Source organism: Ranitomeya variabilis, chromosome 2 (assembly GCF_051348905.1).
Source record: "Ranitomeya variabilis isolate aRanVar5 chromosome 2, aRanVar5.hap1, whole genome shotgun sequence".
Lineage (NCBI taxonomy): Eukaryota > Metazoa > Chordata > Amphibia > Anura > Dendrobatidae > Ranitomeya > Ranitomeya variabilis.
The window spans coordinates 52,413,751-52,440,360 of NC_135233.1; the positions used below are offsets into that span (position 1 = coordinate 52,413,751).

The 26,610-nt window shown below is 40.4% G+C and overlaps 1 protein-coding gene across 1 annotated transcript in view; it reads right to left on the minus strand.

Annotated features, from left to right (window-relative positions):
• Positions 1–25,562, minus strand: part of EPAS1 (endothelial PAS domain protein 1) — a 107,932-nt gene extending 82,370 nt beyond the window's left edge. The window contains exon 1 of the mRNA XM_077282409.1: positions 25,063–25,562. Within this exon, the coding sequence (XP_077138524.1) occupies positions 25,063–25,088 (26 nt within the window). The 5' untranslated portion in view covers positions 25,089–25,562. The remainder of the gene's footprint in view (positions 1–25,062) is intronic.
• Between the last annotated feature and the right edge of the window lie 1,048 nt (positions 25,563–26,610).

The window sequence follows — 26,610 nt, forward strand, 5'->3', positions numbered from 1 at the left end:
CACGTTAATAGAAAAAAATAAAATGTCATAGTACTGTTATCAGTGGTGATGGGTAATGGGTCATCTGATGATTCCACGTGGAGGGAATTCTGCTCCGATGAAGCTTTGGACACCACTTATTATATCTGTCCCTGCCCAGGGCCCCACGTCTCAGTATTTTTTTGGGGGACATCTATGCAATATATCATGCCCTAATCCAGCACTATACAATGTATCCTGCCCCTGGCACTCGGGTAACACAATACCTATTTATTTTAGCGTTGTGCCATGGCAGATGGTAACTGGATTCCAGAATTTCCAAAGCCGCCACCAGCTAAATACCAAGTTTTCAGAGTGGAGAATATCTCTGGGCGCTCATTCTTTATTCACTCGATTAATGGCAGATGGTATATTATGTAAATGTCACAATACAAATAAGAGATAGCAAATATATTAAAAAACATCTTTACTCATTAGGCACCCCGCCTAGATTTGCCTTAGAGGGCTGGCGAGCTCTCCGTAGAATAGATCGTCATCATCGGATCATTGGTAATCCAACTCCAAGGCGCGTCACCGATCGGCAACGCACCGGAACTGGCACAGCTCAGAGAGTTCTTATTGTTGCCCAGGCTCATGAACTATCCGAAGGCTAGGGTCACACGACCGTATTTTCTCTCATCGGGCCAATTATGCAGAGTTTGATCCAATTTTCTCGGATGAAGAGAAGATTGAAAACAAAAATGTCTCCATCGTTTCCATTCCATTAGTCCGTAAAAATCAAACTCCACTCAGATGTCGTCAGAGTGCCGTCTTATGTTTCTAAGGACTCATTGACTTGCATGGTCGAGCGAGATCTGATTTGGATCCAACTTGTGCAAGCTGCGTTTTTTTTTATCCTGGACCAACATGATCACAGCCCCATAAAATAATGCTGGTCTGAATGCGGTTGGACCGAAAATATGGTCATCTGCACAAATTCTAAGGACAGGCAATCAATATCAGATCTCTGGGTGACCACCACTGTATTCAGCCCAGTGATGGCTACATGTGAACAGTGAACAGCACATAGGCATATGACATATATATAATATGGTATCATTGTATAAGATCAGCACTAGGTTCACGCTGAAATCTCACGCCATAGGATTTGAGCTCAACATTCATCAAACGTCACCCAAATATGCATACAGAATGACTCATTAATAACAATATGTTCTGCAGCCTCCGCCACATAACTCAATTGCCACATTGGACTAATGACCTCAATGAAAGTTGTGCAATTGCAAAAAAAAAAAAAGATCAAGACGATTAAAAGACCACTTTTGGTTTTGCGACAACTAATGCCATGAGACAGAAAAGGAAAGTGACTTAAGAAGACCCTGCAAATGATGCACACCGGTGGCGCTCTGAGCTGCTGCACATCAATGGTGCTCTGAGCTGCTGCACACCAGTGGTGCTCTGAGCTGCTGTACACCAGTGGAACACGGAGCTGCTGCACACCAGTGGTGCTCTGAGCTGCTGCACACCAGTGGTGCTCTGAGCTGCTGCACACCAGTGGTGCTCTGAGCTGCTGCACACCAGTGGTGCTCTGAGCTGCTGCACACCAGTGGTGCACTAAGCTGCTGCACACCAGTGGCACATGGAGCTGCTACACACCAATGGTGCTCTGAGCTGCTGCACACCAGTGGTGCTCTAAGCTGCTGTACACCAGTGGCACATGGAGCTGCTACACACCAATGGTGCTCTGAGCTGCTGCACACCAGTGGTGCTCTAAGCTGCTGTACACCAGTGGAACACGGAGCTGCTGTGCACCAGTCGTGCACTAAGCTGCTACACACCAGTGGCGCACTGAGCTGCTGCGCACCAGTGGTGCTCTGAGCTGCTGCACACCAGTGGTGGTCTGAGCTGCTGCACACCAGTGGTGCTCTGAGCTGCTGTACACCAGTGGCACATGGACATTTTGTGCTGACAGATTCCCTTTCAGTGCTCCTAGGACAGCCGAGAGTTAGTTACGATGTGTGTATGATGGTGCATGTTCTCAGCCACAAGGATTTGTGTTTAGCTCACAGAAAATTGCTCGAGATACATTGTAGTAAATTTCTGCTGTGCAATCAATAATAGTAAAACAGTGGTGAATATTTGACACTGACAGCTGCCATTCACAAAATTACCTAAAAAAGTGCTAAAAAACAACAAAAAGAATTAACATGTGCACAGCAATATCAAAATGACTTTGCTGTGCGCATGTTCTGCCTTTTCTAACATCTTTTAACCGCTTCAGGCTTGAAAAGGTAAAAGTGACGTCAATATAGGCAGCATGACCACAGAAAATCATCCAAAGAATTTACCTAAATATAGTTTAATAGTAAACGGGTTTCATCACATTCTGTGGAGGCCCCTGGGCCAAATACACGTGGGCCTCATATTTCATTTCTTGGAAAGCATAAAACTGGACAGTATGGGTATGTGCACACGTAGAGTATTTGGATGCATATTCTGCATCTCTTGGTAGGAAAAAGGCAGCGGCACAAACGTGCGTTCCGATTCCGAATGTGCTTTTTCATGCATTTTTGGACAACAGTGAATTCTATACAGATAGATAATAATAGATATAGATAATAGATATACTGTAGATATACATATTGACAGTCAGACATATAGACATAACTGCACAACCCCCCCCCCCCCACCCAGTGGAGTTAATTGGACAGCTTGTTATGATTAAATTAATTAATTTATTAATTTAATTAATTACAGTAATTAATTAAAACAACCACGTGCGGTCCCCCCATTTTTTGTAACCAGGAAGGGTAAGGCAGACACCTGAGGGCTGATATTATCATGCCAGGAAGATCCCTAGTTATTAGGCCCTTCCCAGCATAAAAATACCAACTCGCAGCCGCCCCACACTAAAATATCAACAAGCAGCACCCCACCACAAAATACCAACCCGAAGCCGCCCTGCCCCAAAATACCAACCTGCAGCCGCCCCGCCCCAAAATACTAACCCGCAGCCGCCCCGCCACAACATACCAACCTGCAGCCGCCCCGCCCCAAAATACCAACCCGCAGCCGCCCCGCCACAACATACCAACCTGCAGCCGCCCCCGCCCCAAAATACCAACCTGCAGCCGCCCCGCCACAACATACCAACCTGCAGCCGCCTTGTCTCAGGTTAATGGGGCTTGGGGTTGATATCAGCTGTGAAATTTCAAAAAACACAGCTGGCATCAAGCCCTGATGCTAGTAAAGGAGAGGAGTCTATCATACACAGACATTACTAACCCAGTAAGTAAAAAAAGAAAAAACACACACAAAAGTACTTTATTGAAATACTCAGTCCCCGACACTTTCCAGCAGCTTCTTTTCCACTCTGCTCTGTTGATGGGGCATGACTGCCAACATCATGTTTATTGACAACTGGCTCTCTGCTGCCAAACTGCGGGGAGCCGGTGGTCAATCAGTATGACGTCGGAAGTCACACCCAATCAACAGAGAGCAGCCCAAAAGAGGAAGAGCTGCTGTGTCGATATGGAGCAGCTAAATCGCCAACAGCAGCAGATGATGGGTAGAACAGGCAGGTAGTTTTACACCTTATACTGTCGATATGCCATAAATTTCTCTGGAGGGAAAAGCCCTTTCTGATGATACCCTCCATGGACCACAGAAGGTTGTTTGTGCACCCTATCCCATCACTAAGAAAGCTCCACATGGGGTGAAACCATTGTAGGCTAAATAAGAAGGACTTTTATGGAGTAAAGGCAGAACGGTTAGTGCCGTGGATTATTTTCAATATTCTTGCATCCCTTTTTGTTGATGAGATCCTAGAACCACCGCTAATCTACATTATAGTCTAGCATCAGTTCAGCATCAAAATAATAGCGCCAAACAGTAAACACATAACATCACTATACGGTGCCAAAATAATAGCAAACAAAGCGGAGTGTACATTAAGGACACAAGTTTGCCCCTATTATAAAGAAAGCTAAAAGGACGACGTGATCCCCTCTCTCGCCCCTAACTCCTATATGTAGAACTTTTCCAGCAAGATTCCAAGTAAGTTACGAGACGAAACATTAGTGAAGAAGCCGGCCTTATCACAGAGCAGGAATGCCAGAGTACAAATAGAATTTAGCCAAAACATGCATGTCGGCTCTTGCTGTCAGGATGCCGTTTTCTACCTTTATGGGCATCTTTTTCTTTTACAGTTTTAGATACTTCACTACAAGTTTTTTCTTGACTGAAGACTTGCAAATAAAGAGAGAGGCATTAAGACTGAGGCCGCAGTGACAATGCGGGACGGCGGGGTACCGGCTGCCGACCAGGTTTCATTGCCTTGTGTTATTATGGAGCAGGCGGATAGGTTTTCATAACGTAATTACTTTACACAGCTCATACCGCAACCGGCATCATCATATTATCTATCACCACTCTGCACTGCCAGTGACCACTGATTGGCTGCAGCGGTCACATACTGAATAATTGTATGGGGGCCGGTGGAGCATCAACCCTGTAACGCAAGGGGAAAAAAAGGTGTGTAGTTTATTAACATTTTTTTTTCTCTTAGAAACAGCACCCTCCCTTGTCCACAGGTGATACCTGATATTGCATCTCAGCCCTATTTACTAGTTCACGGTCCTGGTGCCCTTTATTACATTGTTCTATTCTTCAGCGACTGCTTTTTTTTAAAGTTGTACCTTTATATATCTGCATGTGAATGATCAACTGGTGAATATGTTTGTGGCACAAGACAAATCAGACTAGGAATATTTGGGTTCACCAGTGGAAATAATTCTAAATGTCCTCCCAAACTGCACTTTACCACCACAAACACCTATTTACTACCCTACAATTGCGTCCCCATTAGGGTTGAGCGACCTTGACTTTTTTAGGGTCGAGTCATGTTTCGCGAAACCCGACCTTTGGAAAAGTCGAGTCGGGCGAAATCGGCCGATTACTGCGCAAAGTCGAGGATCGGCCGGAACACGAAACCCTATGCACGTCAATGGGTTTTTTCTCTCTCTCTCTCTCTCTCTCCCCTCCGTCCCAGCACAGAAAATTTTGTGTTACACATTCCAAATCGCTACTGCGCACAAGCGATAAAATGATGATAGGCGTGCACGCCCCTAACCCCTATGTCATCACTCTGCCCATGCTCCTTCATTGGCTGAAAAAATGGCGCTAAATGCGTCATACGTAACGCGACTTTGGCGCCAAGATCGCGTACCGCATGGCCGACCCCACACAGGGATCGGGTCGGGTTTCATGAGACGCCGACTTTACCAAAAGTCGGCGACTTATGAAAATGAACGATCTGTTTCGCTCAACCCTAGTCCCCATTCCTCCTCCCTGTTATTCATGGCAGCGTAATTCAATAACGGCGATGAAGTGCTGCAGTGTTCAGGAAGGGTTAAGTTATGGGAGATCATCTATGCAGGGGAAATGAGGGCATTTTGATATTCTAAAGTTGGAAGCTTATACCAGATTGGAGTTCACATTTTTAATTAAAAATGTAGCACAGCGTATTATTGATCTAGGCGTCCCTGGTAAAGTACACACACCAGCTTTCTAGCCATGCAAAGTTCATATGTACTGTACATAGAGCCACATGGTGGAAAGAGTTAATAACATGAGAGTAGAGTCACATCAGAGAGGAGACAGCGCACGCAGTCAGTAACTGATAATGGACATGGACTTCTTATCAGTTACAGTAGAGCCAAGAACATGCAAGATGTGAGCACTGAGTGCAAGGAGAGCACTGAGCAAGGAGAGAACTGAGCGCAAGGAGAGCACTGAGCGCAAGGAGAGCACTGAGCGCAAGGAGAGCACTGAGCATAGGAGAGCACTGAGAGCAAGGAGAGAACTGAGCGCAAGGAGAGAACTGAGCGCAAGGAGAGCACCGAGCGCAGGAGAGCACTGAGTGTAAGGAGAGCACTGAGCGCAAGGAGAGAACTGAGCGCAAGGAGAGAACTGAGCGCAAGCAGAGCACCGAGCGCAAGCAGAGCACCGAACGCAAGGAGAGCACCGAGCGCAAGGAGAGAACTGAGCGCAAGTAGTGCACCGAGGGCAAGGAGAGCACCGAGCGCAAGGAGAGAACTGAGCGCAAGGAGAGAACTGAGCGCAAGGAGAGCACTGAGCGCAAGGAGAGCACTGAGCGCAAGGAGAGAACTGAGCGCAAGGAGAGAACTGAGCGCAAGGAGAGCACTGAGAGCAAGGAGAGCACTGAGAGCAAGGAGAGAACTGAGCGCAAGGAGAGCACTGAGCGCGAGAGCACTGAGCGCAAGGAGAGAACTGAGCGCAAGGAGAGCACCGAGCGCAAGCAGAGCACCGAACGCAAGGAGAGCACTGAGCGCAAGGAGAGAACTGAGCGCAAGGAGTGCACCGAGTGCAAAAGAGAGCACCGAGCGCAAGGAGAGAACTGAGCGCAAGGAGAGAACTGAGCGCAAGGAGAGAACTGTGCCCAAGGAGAGAACTGAGCGCAAGGAGAGCACTGAGAGCAAGGAGAGCACTGAGGGCAATGAGAGCACTGAGCGCAAGGAGAGAACTGAGCGCAAGGAGAGAACTGAGCGCAAGGAGAGCACTGAAAGCAAGGAGAACACTGAGCGCAAGGAGAGAACTGAGCGCAAGGAGAGAACTGAGCGCAAGGAGAGCACTGAGCGCAAGGAGAGCACTGAGCGCAAGGAGAGCACTGAGCGCACGGAGAGAACTGAGTGCAGGAGAGCACTGAGCGCAAGGAGAGTACTAAGCGCACGGAGCTGCATACTGTACACAAGGAGCTGCATATTGTACACTACTTGTAGGACTACAATAATGTGCACACTTCCCTTATGGTTAGTGGTTCTAAAGGGAATCTAATTCCTAAAAACTTTAGGTCAGATTTTTTAAACTGTCTTAAATAAAAAGAAAAAATTTAATCCATAGAGATTGACCTTTAATTTCCACTATTTCCACTATGAATGTATTTGAAAAGCAGAGTCTTAGTGGAGGTCTTCTCTCAACTGTGATATATGTAATCCCTGTGATGTGATCGGGGTTCATACATATTATGAGCGGACAGTCCTGGGTTGTCTGACCATTTTCACATTTTCACTAGCATGCAGAGAAATGCCGGTATTGTATAGCAAAGTAAAAACAAAGCACAACATTTTTAAAAATCTCTGAGAAATTAAGTACAGTAGTTAAAAAAGCAATGTTCAATAAAATCACAAAAAGCCCACACTAATGCATTAGAAGAAAAATAAGAAATTATAATAAATTTAAGACCCAAGCAGCATTAATAATGATTGATTTTATTTAAAAAAAATAAAAAAAAAATTAGATAAACTGCAGCTGATGGTTTAGCATTTTTGACAAAATATAAACTTTATACAAATTAAAGACGAGACTATATATACAAAACATGGCAGCTACATAATGGACAGCTTGTCCAAAAAGAACAAAGCCTTGTACAGCTACTTTGCACGGAAAGAAAAAGAAAAAAGCTATGCTAAAAGAAAAAATTCAGGATCTTTGCGCAGCCACACAAGTTCTGTGCCCTCACTGTAAAAAGTTTGTGTTTCAGTTCTGAAGAAAAAAGCATTATTTTTATTTACCATGTTTTATAATTTTATATGTTTTATGACTTATGTTATGTTTTTCCTGTTTCATTTTAACACAGATCCGAGAGGGACAGAGGTAGATCCGGACGCCAACACCAGTGAGACACCAACCCTGAGACAGAGCTGCCACCAATTCAACAGAGGCAAAAGAACCAACATTCAAGGGGTTGTCCACAACTCAAACAACCTCTTCTCAATCTCTACTTCCCGCTTGTAAAATACTAGCAAAATGCCGGCAGCAGTCCACCCAGGGATCACAATTTTAAGTGGGGTTCCACTACTCAAGCCCATTATTAGTACTGTGGTTTTGATGTCTTAAAGGAGTTGTCCACTACTCACTCGGACAACCCTTTCTGAATCTCTAAGTGTTCCCCTAAGTAAAATAATAATACTTATTCTCACCTCCGATGCCGGCGCCATTCCATCAGTGTCAGCACTGGCACTCCCAGGGATCATGTGACACTGTTATGTCACGCAATCCCTGAGGCCAATCAGTGCTGGCTTCACTCTCCCCACTTTCGGACAAATCACGCACATCTGGAGAACGTAATAGCTGCTGCTCTCTCACTTCCTCTGGATGCATGTGATTCATCTGAAGGTGGGAAGAATGAAGCCAGCGCTGATTGGCTGAAAGGAAGACGTGACATAACAGTGTCACATGATCCCTGGGAGTGCCAGTGCTGACACCAGAGGTGAGGATAAGTGTTATTACACTCAGCCAAACCAGATCTCAACTTTGCACTGACGAGTGGCAGTATCCCGAAACACAGTGTCTGCAAATTGAGATTCTGGTTTGGCTTTTATCCTAAGTCATGTGACAAGGCTCGTTAAAGGGTCGACATTGTCTGTTAGGATTGGTACTTCCAATAGGTGGCACTAGAGTTCTAGTCCTCTTCCTCTCTGAAGAGACAATTTACATATTTCCCTTAGGCTTTAAGTCTCCTCATCTCGACATGCTTATCATATCACTCTCCGCAAGGAGAAACGATACTTCTTGGATCCCTATTTTACTTAGGGGAACACATAGGGATTCAGAAGGAGTTGTCTGAGTAGTGGACAACCCTTTTAAGTCATCACAACGACAATGCTAATATTGGGGTGAAGTCGTGAAACCCCACTTAAGGCTGTGCAATGCATACTGTAGCCTTCCATAAATTACCTCACTTTGCAATAACATAAGTTTCATTCCAACCTTTTAGGGGGGTACTATTGAGCAAGACAATGAAAATATTTAGCAAAAAAAAATTAAAAAAATAAAATTGCCCGAGGCTGCAAATTATTATTATAAAAATTTTTTTTTTATCAAATCTAACTTGCAATTTATATCTTGACAATATGATATAATTAGCCCCAAATTCTCATGTTTAGAACTGACCATTCAGCCAAACCCTGGTGGGCAATAAACGTTTGCATGCAGATTTTGATGCATTGCATTTGACACAGTGCATTAACTCGGCAGGTTTTTAATCCCAAAAGTTACACATGCAATTAAAACACACAACTGTTTCTAGCCATGACTGAGGGGATTCCAAAAACCATTTAGTTAATGGTAATGCTGACTTAACACATTCATATGAGCAGGGAGGGTCAAGACTGGGGCACCTCTTTGACTGAAGTTCAGACAGAAATATTCCACTAAAGCAACTTTGCTTCTTGTCAGACAAACCGTCTGATCGGCTTCTATGGAGGGGGTTGAGCACGTTCGCTGTGTCATGTAATAGACTGGTATAATGAAATAAAATTACATGACTGCTGGCTGAGCCGGGAGTTAGACAAATCCTGCATTAAATACAGTGGCGTAATCATTATACCAGGATGGGGGGTATTCTACCAGGATGGGGGGCATTATACCAGGATGGGATACCCACCATGGAAAATAACTGTTACATTCCCAAAAGAAGCTTCCAAGGTAATGACTTTTTTTACTCCATTTCTTAAAAAAATAAATACCAAATAACTACCTATATAAAAAAAAATCCCAAAACGTACTGATCCCATTATGGTCTATACACGTGAACTGGACTATTTCTATTATTTATGCTATTCAACTGCATTCATCTCGATGTCGAGCCATTGTGACTTGATGGATGAACGATCTGAAGAAAGATTGATATTGTGCCAGCCTAGATAGGTCCACCAGGGTCTTCCCCAACATTATCTTGATAGTATGAAGCCACCATGTTGATGGTCTTCCTCTTTGCCCTGTTCCTTCTAGTTTTCCGACCATAATGTCCTTCTCCAGTGATTGCTCTCTTCGTGTGTCCAAAGTAGGCAAGTCGTTTCTTGGTGATCCTTGCTCCGAGTGACATGTCTGGCTTGATTTGTCCCAAAATTGATTTGCTTGTTCTTCTTGCCATCCATGGTACTGATAAGATCCTTCTCGAGCACCACATTTCAAAGGCGACAATTTTTCTTCTGTCTTGTTTCTTTATTTTCCAGGTTTCGAATCCGTATGGTACCACAGAAAAGACCAGATTATGTACGAACTGTGTCTTTGTCGCCAGTTAAATATTCCTTGATTTGATTTGAAGACCTTGTCCAGTGACTTCATTGTTGAGTTGCCCATAGCTATTCTCCTATTCACTTCTGGTGTCATCACGGCATCTTGAGTTATCATCAATCCAAGTAGGTTGAAGTCCTTTACAACTTCCGGTCCATTCCAAATGTGTCCTGGTCGTACCTGGCAGTAGTCAATATCTTTGTCTTCTTTGTGCTGAGAGCAATCCTATGTTCGAGGTTTCCATCTTGACATTCCGTAATAAGTTTGGAACGTCTATAAGAGGTGCAAAAGTTAAAGTCACACCAGTCCTTGGAGCTTGAAACTATTGATATGAGGCACATAATAAATTGAATAAATAAATGAGCTTTAACTCACACCTCTGCATATAAAAAAAAAATCTTCAAAGCCATAACTACATTTTTCCCAATTTGTTATTCCTAAATGATATTTTTTGTCCTATGAACCTAATGTTCAATAGAGGACAAGCGATCACGGCTCCCGGAGCAGCTGCCTTATGTCACATGTGAGTGGCGCAAGCCAGGGTTGCCTGTGCTGTGTCAAAGTGACTACTTCATTGAAGGATCATTCTAAAATCAAACAGATTTAATTAAATATGTGTCCTGGGAAACACTTTGCCTCCATTTTACTGCAAATGTAAATTAAACATTAAGCAGTAGCCTGTCATAAGTCAATGCAGCACAGCATCAATTAGGCTCGCAAAGCCATTAGGGTGTGCTTCAAATGTGACAGCAGCTCTTATTAATATCATCATCATGGCAGATCATTTTGTCCTAAGATGAAAAAAAAATTCAGAAACACAAAGAAAACAGCGAATACATGAAAGTCTGGTTGAATCCAAACAGTATGAAATAACCAAAAAGTTAAGGAACTGCATTAGGAGCCCTAAGAACAAGTCTTCCTTGACCCCTGAGCATTTTGGGTGAAAAACACAGATGATGGAGTACAGGTAGTAATGCTAGCAGACGTGGCGTAACCTGAAGCTTGTAGGCCCCAATGTAAGAGCTCCAAGGGGGCTCCCAATTATTGCAATACTAATGGCCTTTTCATATGAGCCAAAGGGGCCCCCTAGTTTCCAAGGCTTGGGTTCAACTGCAACCCCTCCACCTATTATATTTACACCCCACTCTAGCAGAGGCCAAGGCAAATTAGGGTAGACATTCACCAATGGACTTGCTACCCACCATGGCACAAAGTTTCACATAGGAAATTTTCTAAATAGGTAGCAATGGGCAAACCCGGTTCCCAATATGGTGCCCCTAAATTTACAATTAAGTGGAAATACATAGTAATAGGATTAATAATTGGCATAGGATTGAGAGGTTGCATATGGATCACATTATTGCCCCTCTTTTTAAAACTAGAGGGTCAATGTACTTGAGGAGATGCATCATAGTCTTCTTCAAGTGCACAACAAATGTACTGAACACATATTTGCCAATAGTCCGGCAACCAAAACTGGAAAGGAGTCACGGCTTAGGCAAAACCCGCCCAAACGTGAGTGTTTTATGGGATGTTACTGGCCAATTAAGGAGCATTCCTCAGCTTCATTTTTGTCTTTCAAACATTAGTAAGTATAAGGGTAGTAAATGGAGGTTAGTGGAGTTAATAGGCAGTCCGGTGACCCCAAGCAACTTTTCATATGGGTCCCACATGCCATTATTCAGGTCTTGCAGCAGAGGTATAATACCAGGCATTCCTGGGCTAACAGGTTTCACAGCGATGAAGGGTCGCTGGGATCTGCCCCCAATGAGACCTGGGTTCCCCGTGCAGGAGACATCCTCGCCTCATTTATGGATTTTTTACAATAATGACAACAGACGTCGCACAGATGTCTGGTCTCTATTCACAGAAAGGACCCACAGAACATGACGCCTGAGATTAAAGGATCAGCAAGACTGACACAAAACGCTTTCATGTTTGCTTAGCAACCCCAAACTATTTTTTTTCTTACAGCAGAGAAATAGTATAGTAATAATAAAAACACAATTAGAATAGAAATCATATAAAATAAAACAAAATGAAATGAAACATGGTAGATAGAGAAGACAGATATATATAGATAAGTGGATGGATGGGTGGATTGACAGATATGAAACATACAGTTTATCAGATGGATAAATAGATAAAGATAGATAGATATTAGATAGATAATAGATGATAGATAGATGATAGATAGATAGATAGATAGATAATAGATGATAGATAGATAATAGATAGATAGATAGATAGATAATAGATAGATGATAGATAGATGGATAAATAGATAGATAGATATGAGATCTATAGATACAAGGATGGTCAGACATATATATAGTCATCTATACAATAGTTTTACATGATTTTTTCCCTTTTTACATAGCTTCTTCACCCTTCACACATAGACCATAATCTTACAAGTCATAAGACACACGTTTTAAAAAGGGATCTGTCCACTGTAAAACCATAAACTTCGTGCTTTATATGAGAAGGAAGCCGCCGTAGTCTTTGCCATCAGCACAATCAGCAGCTAGAGTTTCTAAGACAAGATTTTTTCCAGGAACATTTCCTTTTATTCTAAACACCAAATTTTTCATACAGAAATCCCGTCTAATCTGTCGGCTATTGCGGCCCCCGTGCCATATTCTGGGAGTTGAGGAACCTTCTCTCTGGTTGATACATGATGCACTGACTGAAGCTCAATCTGCTCCACAGGAGTCTGTTCCTCCATACTACGCAGACTTGTTTTGTAGGCTGAGAATTGGAGGCTGTTAATCTTTATGATGCAGGTTTTCCCACCTTGGACAACCGGCTGGGTCATATGAAGAGTAATGGCGGCCCTGTGTCTACTACTGAGGTTTGAAGACATCTGACATAGCAATCTGTGACTGTGAGAGTTTCCACTCCTCTCAAGAAAAGTATAAATCCTGTGTGCCACTAATTCATGTATCTGGTATAGAGACTTACACCATGAGCAATGTGGCGAGCCGTCTGTAGAGAGGAATAACAAAACTGCAATGGGGTCCCGACTGGGCGGCCACAACCCAAAAATAAAAATGACAATACAAATAGTGGTTATCAAAGTACAAACACAACGGAGGGATGTCTAGTATAATAAGTCCGCCCACACACAGGTTGTACAGACTGGCTGGAAACGGCTTCATCAAACCACGGAATATTTTATATAATACTCGGGATCACAGCAGCCGGCGTCTATCCTTCCCCCTTTCCTCATCTCCCGTTAATTATAAGTTGATAAAGCTATAAAACCTCCAATAAAAAAGTATCTAATTGAAAACAATCCTCGGCTATAAATCTATTTTACTGTTTGGGGCCTCTAATCTGTTGCATAACTAAAGCTTTCAATACATTGAGAGTTTAAGGCCATGTTCAAACGTTGAGTTTCTTATGCGTTTCTTTTTTCCCAGGCAAAACCTGCTCTCTTGGCAGTAAAAAAAACTTGCAAAAAAGCATTTTTGGTGCGGTTTTTTTCAGCGTTTCTTGTGCGGTTTTTTTGCTGCGTTTTTGGTGCATTTTTTCCTGCGCTTTTCTCAGGGTACATTTGGCTCATGTGCATGCTGATAAAGTTTAGTGCATGAAAAAAGTCCTATTCTACTTCATCAGGTTTTGGCACCAAAAAAACGAAGCAAAACCTGTTGCCTGTGTTTTTCTAGCTTTTTTTAGAGTTTATGCACTACCCATTACTTTCAATGGGTGAAAAATGCTGAAAGAAGTGACATGCTGCATTTGGCAAAAAAAACAAGCTATTGGACAAAATACTGAGGACAAAAAGAACAAGCAGTGTGCATGAAATTTCGGAAATCTCATACACTTTGCTGGTACTGTAAAACACAGCTGAAAATTTGCATTAAAAGAAAAAACGCAAGGTGTGAACATAGTCTAAGCTTGCAACAACTGGAATTCAACAGGTTGGAAGCTAGACGTCTAGTAGATAGGATTACAGCAGGACAAATTCCATATTATAGAACCATAGGACATTAATGTTCTGCCATACAGCTGAAAAGGAAAATTGGAACCAGCTCACGACATCCTGCGTTATGTATGCACAGAATGACGTTCTGACCAAAATGTGAAGTACAGAGACAAGTAGAGAAAATTCCAGCTTCTGGCAACAATCCATAAAAATATGAAAATCCTTTATTAAAGATGCTTTCAAATTCCAAAAATTCCATGACACATTGTGGGAGACAGGGAACAACATGGCGACGAGTTTCGAAGGCAAATATTGTTCTTCCTCAAGGCCTGAGGGGAAATCTTTCATATCAATCCTAAATACCCAGTAAATGATGCTCATTGGCCTGCATATGCCACTGCTATCTTCCCTACAGAAGTCACGATCGCAATTGCAGAGGGTGCGACCACAACCGTGCTGGAAGGGAGTCCATCCATACCAGTGCCTTCTTCATCTGGATATATGTCTGAGCACGCACATCTAACTAAGGTGTATTGCAGAAAAGAACACGTCCAGCTCAAGATGTCAGTGTGCTGGCTTTTATGTAGAGGCAGAACAGGGACATATATACCAGAAAGGGGCCCAGGATGGGAGACTGTGGAGACACGGGGGTGTCAGCTGGCGCCCTGGTTCAATAGCCGAAACCGCATGGACCAGGGTTCAGCCAATTAAACGCCCACTCTCCCTTTACCATGGGCATAACACTACTCAGACAACACAGGGTGAGGGTAAAACAGTGTGGCAACTCTTTATTGAACCACAAAAAAAGGCATATAACACGTAGAACAGTCCCAGCACAAATATCCAATGTGGTGCAAATTGCAGAGTTTCAACCTTCAGCTGACTCGCCATGATAAGAACAGCTGGTACTTCATAGCTTCCAGGGCCGACTACTCCACCTGTGGCACACACAGAGAGGTGGTAAGGACAAGCTAAGGAAGATAACAGTCCATTGAGGTACAAGGCCAGCTGACCGCAGAGTCACAACCTGGCTTCTCCAAACATCTCCATGGAGCCAGGTGACCGGTGAGTCCTAATCCTGGCTTTCATAAACGTATCCTTGGGGCTCAGGTGATCGGTGAGTCCAAATCCTGACTACCCCAAACATATCCATGGTTCAGCAATGGTCAATGGAGCAGATCTGTATTCTTTCAGCTATGGCTGTGGTCCCCTAAGCTGGCATCCTGTAGAATGACAAATCTGTGTCCCTCGTGATGGAGCCATGATGTCTTGGCTGCTGTCCTGTAGAGAGTCTCTGGTTCTTTGGATGTCTAAACGTATTTCGGTATACGGAGCTATCTGGAGGTTTCTGTTACAGAGGCGCATATATCTAGTTAACAACTGTCCTTCATATCGGCATCCATAGGTGAAGAGAAAGAATGGTGATCAGATCAACTTGCATTATTTGATTATTTAATCTATTTACATAGTTTTTCCTCTTCTGTTTTTCAATTCAACAAGCTAGCAGGCCTGGACAATGTGTCATCAACATATCAGTAAACATCATTGTTCAATTACCCTGCGTCTCTAGTCATCCAGGATAACAGCACAATATGTTACATCAAATGTCAACTTACATGTCAATATTAAAGGCTTATACGAACAAAAGTCTGTGATTTCTTGACCAACCAAAAAGAAACACATAAACTCAAAAGTCACCATATAGATAATACTCAATGACTCCTGGCTTACTGAAAATAGACGTCTGCTTAATTAAGATAAAATGCTGTGTCGTCACAGAGACATATATACCAGAAAAGGGGACATGTATGCCAGGATGGGGGCCACGTATATCAGAATGGGGGTCATATAGTATATACCAGGATTGGGGTAACATATACCAGGAAGAGGCCCAGGATGTAGATCATATATACCAGGATGGGGCCCAGGATGGGAGACATTTATACCAGGAAAGGTCACAGAATGGGGGATATTACTACATAATCAAGGGGGGATGAACAAGTCTTTTCTTATAGGATTTTGAACGCTATAAGAGCCCATACATCTGACCAACATGCAGGTAGGGAGGCAGGTCCAAATTTTGCACCGGGCCCATCGGACTACACTTGGAGTATAACAGATACAGAGTGGCATGGTGCTCTCTGGACAGACAGATATATTCCATATTATTTGGAAATGTTCTGGTGTGGCAAAATACATGGCTAGTGTCTTGATGATACCTGGAAAAAGAATCCTTTCCACTGAGCTAAGATTCTGAGATGTAGCAGAGCCAAGTTTATCACAACTATCAGGTTATCACAAACAAACAATGCAATGTAAGTAAATTGGTAAGACAAATTTAGCTCTGCTTCATCTAATAATATTTTTATGACTATCTATTAACATTGTTTCAGAATTAGATTTCCTATTTACATCCCTCATCCCATTTTATTTATGTTACTGGAGACTCCAGAATTATTAACTTCTATTGGGATCTAGTTCAGCTGGAAGTGTCCCATCACTGCTGGCCAAGTATGTATAAGGACGTGATTTAATCACACATTCACGATCTTATCTGGAGTATTGCTACAGGGAAGCAAATATCTTTTACCATAATAGTACAAGCAGTGATATAGTATAGTTATGCCGTTACTGTACAAAGTATAGTATAGTCATACCGCTATACTCCATAGTATAGTGTAGTTATACCATTACTGTACAAAGCATAGTATAGTCATACCGCTATACTCCATATAGTGTAGTTATACCGTTACTGTACAAAGCATAGTAGTCATACCGCTATACTCCATAGTATAGTGTAGTTATACCGTTACTGTACAAAGTATAGTATAGTCATACCGCTATACTCCATATAGTGTAGTTATACCGTTACTGTACAAAGCATAGTAGTCATACCGCTATACTCCATAGTATAGTGTAGTTATACCATTACTGTACAAAGCATAGTATAGTCATACCGCTATACTCCATATAGTGTAGTTATACCGTTACTATACAAAGCATAGTAGTCATACCGCTATACTCCATAGTATAGTGTAGTTATACCGTTACTGTACAAAGTATAGTATAGTCATACCGCTATACTCCATAGTATAGTGTAGTTATACCATTACTGTACAAAGCATAGTATAGTCATACCGCTATACTCCATATAGTGTAGTTATACCGTTACTATACAAAGCATAGTAGTCATACCGCTATACTCCATAGTATAGTGTAGTTATACCGTTACTGTACAAAGCATAGTATAGTCATACTGCTATACTCCATATAGTGTAGTTATACCATTAATGTACAAAGTATAGTATAGTCATACCGCTATACTCCATAGTATAGTGTAGTTATACAGTTACTGTACAAAGCATAGTATAGTCATACCGCTATACTCCATATAGTGTAGTTATACCGTTACTGTACAAAGCATAGTATAGTCATACTGCTATACTCCATAGTATAGTGTAGTTATACCATTACTGTACAAAGTATAGTATAGTCATACCGCTATACTCCATATAGTGTAGTTATACCATTACTGTACAAAGGATAGTATAGTCATACCGCTATACTCCACAGTATAGTGTAGTTATACCGTTACTGTACAAAGCATAGTATAGTCATACTGCTATACTCCATATAGTGTAGTTATACCGTTACTGTACAAAGCATAGTAGTCATACCGCTATACTCCATAGTATAGTGTAGTTATACCATTACTGTACAAAGTATAGTATAGTCATACCGCTATACTCCACAGTATAGTGTAGTTATACCGTTACTGTACAAAGCATAGTATAGTCATACTGCTATACTCCATATAGTGTAGTTATACCGTTACTGTACAAAGCATAGTAGTCATACCGCTATACTCCATAGTATAGTGTAGTTATACCATTACTGTACAAAGTATAGTATAGTCATACCGCTATACTCCATAGTATAGTGTAGTTATACCGTTACTGTACAAAGTATAGTATAGTCATACCGCTATACTCCATATAGTGTAGCTATACCGTTACTCTACAAAGCATAGTATAGTCATACCGCTATACTCCATATAGTGTAGTTATACCATTACTGTACAAAGGATAGTAGTCATACCGCTATACTCCATAGTATAGTGTAGTTATACCATTACTGTACAAAGCATAGTATAGTCATACCGCTATACTCCATAGTATAGTGTAGTTATACAGTTACTGTACAAAGCATAGTATAGTCATACCGCTATACTCCATATAGTGTAGTTATACCATTACTGTACAAAGGATAGTAGTCATACCGCTATACTCCATAGTATAGTGTAGTTATACCATTACTGTACAAAGCATAGTATAGTCATACCGCTATACTCCATAGTATAGTGTAGTTATACAGTTACTGTACAAAGCATAGTATAGTCATACCGCTATACTCCATATAGTGTAGTTATACCGTTACTGTACAAAGCATAGTATAGTCATACCGCTATACTCTGGCATAGTGTAGTTATACCGTTACTGTACAAAGCATAGTATAGTCATACCGCTATACTCTGGCATAGTGTAGTTATACCGTTACTGTACAAAGCATAGTATAGTCATACCGCTATACTCTATGGCATAGTGTAGTTATACCGTTATAATACCGTTATAGTGCATATTATAGTGAAAGTACAGTATATATATGACATAAGACAGGACATCACATCAGCTTTTATCCTACTTATGTAATACATGACCAAACAAAACTATAAATCAATGACTACCGGGAGATTTGATTTATAAAACACTGAAGTTAGGAACCAATAGATGCTGCAGAATAGCAGAGACAAACTTGATGTATTGGCCCTTACATGCGACCCTTAAAGCTCTTAACGAGGTCAATAATTACATGCAATGCTCATGATCAGAATAAAAAAAGCATAAAACACCGCTGTCAGGTATAAAATCACTCCCCATAAAAAATTGCCAGTAATTAGGTCATTGAGTCCTGTGTCAGGCTGTTAATCTTATCTTAGTCCCATATGTTACTTTTAGGTCGGCTTCACACATCCCATATTCACAGTACGAGTACAAAACGCAATGTCCAGAGCGGTCGTGGGGAACCTGACCCAAACTCATCAGTCTCATCTTTTCCATTGAGGCTGTAGAGATCGGTTCATCGTTGGTCCGGACATCAAAGACCATACTCGGACCATGAACATTGGACGTGTGCAACTGGCCTTAGCCAGAAAGGAAAGTGGCTGCAAAGAGCAACTCTGACTCTGAAGAACTCAGGAGGATTATCATAAATAGTTGACCATTCACTAGAGTAGGTAAAATGTAATACCTGATTTCTCCAGTAGTGGCCACTGTAGCAAAAAAGTGCAGCTGTCTGCAGCTCCTTCCAGCAATCACCACTGATCAGTGGGGAATCTGATGATCACTAGAGGAGATATTCCCCTTTAATTAATGACTTAACAGAACTGATCACAACTAATAAATGTTTATGTTGGGTTACTATAAACAACAACATATTGTTATATAAAACAGTGCAAACAAGTCGTCTGACCTTCCCCCATCAGATCAGGGAGGAGAGAACATCTATTCTGTGCTAATGCAAATGACATGAAAGCCGCTTTAGCTGGGAGAGCTGCACTTTTACTTGGCTTGGCAGTTCTGAATAGAAGGAAATAAGCTATTGGATTGCTCAGCTAAGTCTTCCTGCAGCAGATTTCAGTCTCTGTGAAAGAAACTGCCCTAAAGGAAAGACTCCCAATAGTCAGCTTCCTTTATTATGACTACAGGGGTGCGGGGTTCGCCCAGTTTAATTTTTTTTTCGCTGTTTGATTTTTTGGAAAACGATTCCAAAAAGACTAACTTGCAGCTTTAGTGACAGGACCAATACGTAGATGTAGCAAAGTTTCGCTTTTTTAAAGTATCCATAATAGAATTATATAGGAAGTTCTTTTTCAAACCAGATAACACTAAATCTTGATCAGATTTGTTTTACCGTAGTTCTATTTAATAATGCAAAATCTTATAGATTACAGTATGATATCCAGAAAAGTATGAGGTTTCTTGAAGGCCGTTATTTTGCACATAGTAGATGCTAAAATGACATGTGAGATAAAGATAAGTCCATCCCAAAAAAATTTTGTGCTGTTGCTTAATCATTTGCATGGCTTTCTTTGACTTAGAAAACATAATAGAATTTTATCGATGTAGAAGAGATGAATTGGTCTTGTTATTCAACATCAAGGTCAAGTGTCGGCGCTACGTAGATGACGTTTTTTCATGGTTTTACATGAAGGTAACTGTAATGCATTATAGTATGACACAATATAGCCAAAAAAAGATAAACTCTCTGCCACATGAGTAAGCTAAGATAACTAGTAACTTTATTTACAGTCCTATGTGAAACCATAGATAATACCCAAGAATAACTTGGTTGGGGTAACTGGTATCTCTATATCAGGTCAGAGTTAAAGAATGTTCCACTTAGACAACAAACTATTTAATGACTATCTACCTGCATAGTCTATAATGAGAGTAAGTGGTTTTTTTTTTTTTTACTCTTGACTCATCTCACCCTCACTGTAGAAAAGTCTCCCACATACAGTAGTGGTCAGTTGCCCTCATCCACACACCATTTATATCTTTTGTCAGCCCCATCAAGAAGGAACTTGCCCCGTACAGATGATTATCACCCCTGACAGAAACAACCGAGTGCAGCCAGAGCAACAAACCAGCACTTTATGAGCACATTGCTGATAACAGAGAGCAGACGCTCACCCATTTTGTGTCATTTCTATTTCAAAAAGCAACTTTTCTCTCCAGGTTTTTATCTCCATTTCTCCATCACCCAAAAAACCCTCTCAGAATCGGAGCATGAACTGAACATAAGTAGCAAAGCTGAATTTGGTAGCAAAGTAACTGGAGTTAAATTAACGTCACCGTCGTTAACGTATCAGATATAAAAATACAAAATTATCACAATCTGGACAATGTAACAGAATAATGTTACACTCCTGTCCATCCTGCCACATCAAAAATACAATTTAGGAGACAAAAAAACAAACAAACAAATTCTCAAAAATTCAAATTTTTGACATAAAAGCATAATTGTTTACTTTGCAAAACAAACCAGCAGCGAAATATCAGCATAAAGGGCAAACAAGGCAGGTGCCACAATTCTGCTGTAATGCTACAGTATATAATGACTCTACATTATGCATGGAGAATTACTTATATATTATTATTTTCTGTATAGTGCATTATATATTATACATAGTGTATTACCAATAGTGCACAGTACATTATACACATGATGCAGTAACTGTAGTGTTTTAATAACAGTACAGCTTGCTATCCATAGTATATTATATGTGGGGCATTACGGTATATGTCTGCTGCATTAACCATACTGGCTTATATATAGACTGTTATCTGCAGTACTTTATAGTGTATTATAAAGAAAAATATAATGTACAGACCATAGTGCAATACCAATAGTACATTACCTGTTTTCTACAGTGCTATATATATATATATATATATAGTGTATTATACATAATTATACAGTACACTAGCCATACTGCATTATACATAGCACACTAGCTGTTATTTACAGTACTTTATATATAGTGCATTATACATAGCACACTAGCTGTTATCTACAGTACCTTATATATAGTGCATTATACATAGCACACTAGCTGTTATCTACAGTACTTTATATATAGTGCATTATACATAGCACACTAGCTGTTATCTACAGTACTTTATATATAGTGCATTATACATAGCACACTAGCTGTTATCTACAGTACTTTATATATAGTGCATTATACATAGCACACTAGCTGTTATTTACAGTACTTTATATATAGTGCATTATACATAGCACACTAGCTGTTATCTACAGTACTTTATATATAGTGCATTATACATAGCACACTAGCTGTTATCTACAGTACTTTATATATAGTGCATTATACATAGCACACTAGCTGTTATCTACAGTACCTTATATATAGTGCATTATACATAGCACACTAGCTGTTATCTACAGTACTTTATATATAGTGCATTATACATAGCACACTAGCTGTTATCTACAGTACCTTATATATAGTGCATTATACATAGCACACTAGCTGTTATCTACAGTACTTTATATATAGTGCATTATACATAGCACACTAGCTGTTATTTACAGTACTTTATATATAGTGCATTATACATAGCACACTAGCTGTTATCTACAGTACTTTATATATAGTGCATTATACATAGCACACTAGCTGTTATCTACAGTACTTTATATATAGTGCATTATACATAGCACACTAGCTGTTATTTACAGTACTTTATATATAGTGCATTATACATAGCACACTAGCTGTTATCTACAGTACTTTATATATAGTGCATTATACATAGCACACTAGCTGTTATCTACAGTACTTTATATATAGTGCATTATACATAGCACACTAGCTGTTATTTACAGTACTTTATACATAGTGCATTATACATAGCACACTAGCTGTTATCTACAGTACTTTATATATAGTGCATTATACATAGCACACTAGCTGTTATCTACAGTACTTTATATATAGTGCATTATACATAGCACACTAGCTGTTATTTACAGTACTTTATATATAGTGCATTATACATAGCACACTAGCTGTTATTTACAGTACTTTATATATAGTGCATTATACATAGCACACTAGCTGTTATCTACAGTACTTTATATATAGTGCATTATACATAGCACACTAGCTGTTATCTACAGTACTTTATATATAGTGCATTATACATAGCACACTAGCTGTTATCTACAGTACTTTATATATATAGTGCATTATACATAGCACACTAGCTGTTATCTACAGTACTTTATATATAGTGCATTATACATAGCACACTAGCTGTTATCTACAGTACTTTATATATAGTGCATTATACATAGCACACTAGCTGTTATCTACAGTACTTTATATATAGTGCATTATACATAGCACACTAGCTGTTATTTACAGTACTTTATATATAGTGCATTATACATAGCACACTAGCTGTTATTTACAGTACTTTATATATAGTGCATTATACATAGCACACTAGCTGTTATCTACAGTACTTTATATATAGTGCATTATACATAGCACACTAGCTGTTATCTACAGTACTTTATATATAGTGCATTATACATAGCACACTAGCTGTTATCTACAGTACTTTATATATAGTGCATTATACATAGCACACTAGCTGTTATCTACAGTACTTTATATATAGTGCATTATACATAGCACACTAGCTGTTATTTACAGTACTTTATATATAGTGCATTATACATAGCACACTAGCTGTTATTTACAGTACTTTATATATAGTGCATTATACATAGCACACTAGCTGTTATTTACAGTACTTTATATATAGTGCATTATACATAGCACACTAGCTGTTATCTACAGTACCTTATATATAGTGCATTATACATAGCACACTAGCTGTTATCTACAGTACTTTATATATAGTGCATTATACATAGCACACTAGCTGTTATTTACAGTACTTTATATATAGTGCATTATACATAGCACACTAGCTGTTATTTACAGTACTTTATATATAGTGCATTATACATAGCACACTAGCTGTTATCTACAGTACTTTATATATAGTGCATTATACATAGCACACTAGCTGTTATTTACAGTACTTTATATATAGTGCATTATACATAGCACACTAGCTGTTATTTACAGTACTTTATATATAGCACAATAGCTGTTATTTTACAGTACCTTATATACAGTGCCCTATATATGAATGTATAATGCACTATCCATATTTTTACAGTGGTCTATATATAATTTGTGTTATACATAAATATACAGTGCACTAGCCATACTGCATTATATATATAGAATATTAGCTGTTACCTAAGGTACTTTATAGTGCATTATATATAATTAAATCATTCACTAGCCATAATGCTATATATATGGCACATTACCCATGTTATCTACAATACTTTATATACAGAGCATTACATATAGTGTGTTACAGATCTAGTGAATTAGCCATTCTGCATTCTATGTAGCACAGGAGCTGTCAGCTACAGCACTTTATACAGAAAACATGGTGTGTTATACACCTATATAGTGCACTAGCCTTTATGTGTTATCCACAGTACTTTACATATAGTATATTACATAGATACATATATATGGTGCAGCCGCCATAGTGCATTACACAAGCTCATTACTGCATCTACTGTACAGTATACATAGTGTATTACATATAATGCATGATTTTTCATCTATGGAACCTGCAGCACATTATATAAAAGTACATTATGTCATACATTATCCAGGCGATAAATACAACTGTTTTATACTATACATAGCGCAATTAGCTATACAGCAGATCCAGCCCCATAAAGTACATACAGAGCATCACCCAGAAAGTTCTCATTGCCATACTTTTTCCTACTTTTTCACTTACAAAATGTAGCAGAGCTGAGTTTGTATTTTGCAGCACATTGTGATACTATAAGGTTTGGTTTTTTTTACACAGGATTGATATTTACACAGGACTGCAAATAAACCTACTACATTATCTTAACTCAGCAAGTTTACTCAAACCTGACAAGCACAGCTCTGCTACATAGGTTATTGTTTTAGCGTTACGTCACTCTATGGCACCTATGTGTATAACAGTAACTATAGACAGACCCGATCCACCACCCGATTAACGTTTATCCGATAACACTGGGAAAAGATTTGACTCAGATCGGAATAATTTTCACATGAAATCTTATATTTTTGTTTTAACCCACATGGGAAATTCCAGAAACTGAAAAAACCAAGGATCATTCGGAGAAAGAATAATACGACAATAACAGCGGTCGCCATCGTCGCCATATATGCAAGACTGGCACTGCGACCACTATTCATGACCAAGTTGGTAAAAAAGAAGTGTAAAAAGTCACCTAAACAGCAAAAAACACAACACATCACAACAGCGATGTGACAAAAAAGGACACACAGATAAATACTTTGCTCTTACCTTTTTTTCTCCTTTTCTGCAGTCATGATGACTTGTCAGCTGTTCAGATAGTCACAATGTTAGCGATAGTTCCTGACAGTTTCTGGGGTTTTTTTTTAGGAGGGTGAAGGAATAATGAAAGCACCTGCGACTTGGAAAGAGGAGGGTTGGGAGGAAATGAGAATGTCCAGGGAGAGGTAGGGGTTAACACAAGGCAATAATAAAAAATAATGCAAATGCTAAAAAAAAAAAGAAGTAGCAAACAAATAAAAAAGTAATAAACAAAAAAAAAAACTGAAAACAGAGCAAAGTTTGTGAGTTGTCACCCAGTGCTGGGGCTGGCTATACAGTCTCAGGTCACTGCTGAGGATTGTATAGCCGCCCTGGGGGGCAGGGGGCACACTGGGGGCAGCAGGAAGAGACCAATGCTCGGTGTGTCCTGCGAGGAGAAGGCAGCAGGCTGGGAGCTCCCCTCTGGCTCTGCAGAGCTTGCCCTGTTCTAGGAGAAGAAGCAACTTCACGGTGATCGCCCGCCCTGCCTGCAGCCGCCACCCCCGTCCCTCCCTCTCCCGGCAGAACGGCTGTTGTCAGGGTCAAGCCAGTTGACTGCGGACGCGAAAGAAGCCTGTACACCTACTTCATCTATTCCTGGACGCAGGGCAGGGAGGAGAGAGGGCTCAGTGCACACACGGCGCCCTGCAGAGCCATACTAACCCCCGGCAGGCTGGTGCAGGCAGTGCTAAATAGTCACCTGTACAATGGGAGAGGCAGGCACTACCCTACCTGTATTACAATGCATATCAGTGCCATTGTTTCCCCAAAGCCGGAGAGCGCTTGTCCATTATCTCTCTACCTCTGCATAGATAACTATCTTCTACCTATCGTCTAAAAAAAAAAAAGAAACAATTAGCATTGAGGACAGTTAATGACTAGTGAAGAGCGAATATACTCGTTACTCGAGATTTCGCGAGCACGCTCGAGTATTTTTTAGTGCTCGGAGATTTAGTTTTTCTTGCTGTAGCTGAATGATTTACATCTGTTAGCCAGCATAAGTACATGTGGGGGTTGCCTGGTTGCTAGGGAATCCCCACATGTAATCAAGCTGGCTAACAGATGTAAATCATTCAGCTGCTGTGATGAAAACTAAATCTCCGAGCACTAAAAAATACACCCGAGCGTGCTGGGGAAATCTCGAGTAACGAGTATATTCGCTCGTCACTATTAATGACTTTGCCCACCTATAAAAAAAAAGCAGAAATCAGCAGCACTCCACATGGGTGAATAAAGTTTCTTTCTCTTTATGTTTTTTACGTATGTTTCTTATCCATGTGTTTCACAGATAGAACACGCGCCCATCCGTGCTCTTTGTGGACATAACTAATAAATACAAAAATAAATTAATATGCAAACATTGAACATGTGAAATGGGAACTGCATTACCACTGGAGGAAATAAATACGTAAAAAATTAAAGATAACTAGCTCATAAATTGGCCAACTCGTGAGCCCAACAGCCAGCGACAAGACGTACCCCTTTTTTTTGGGACCCTGACATAACATGATAAAAGCC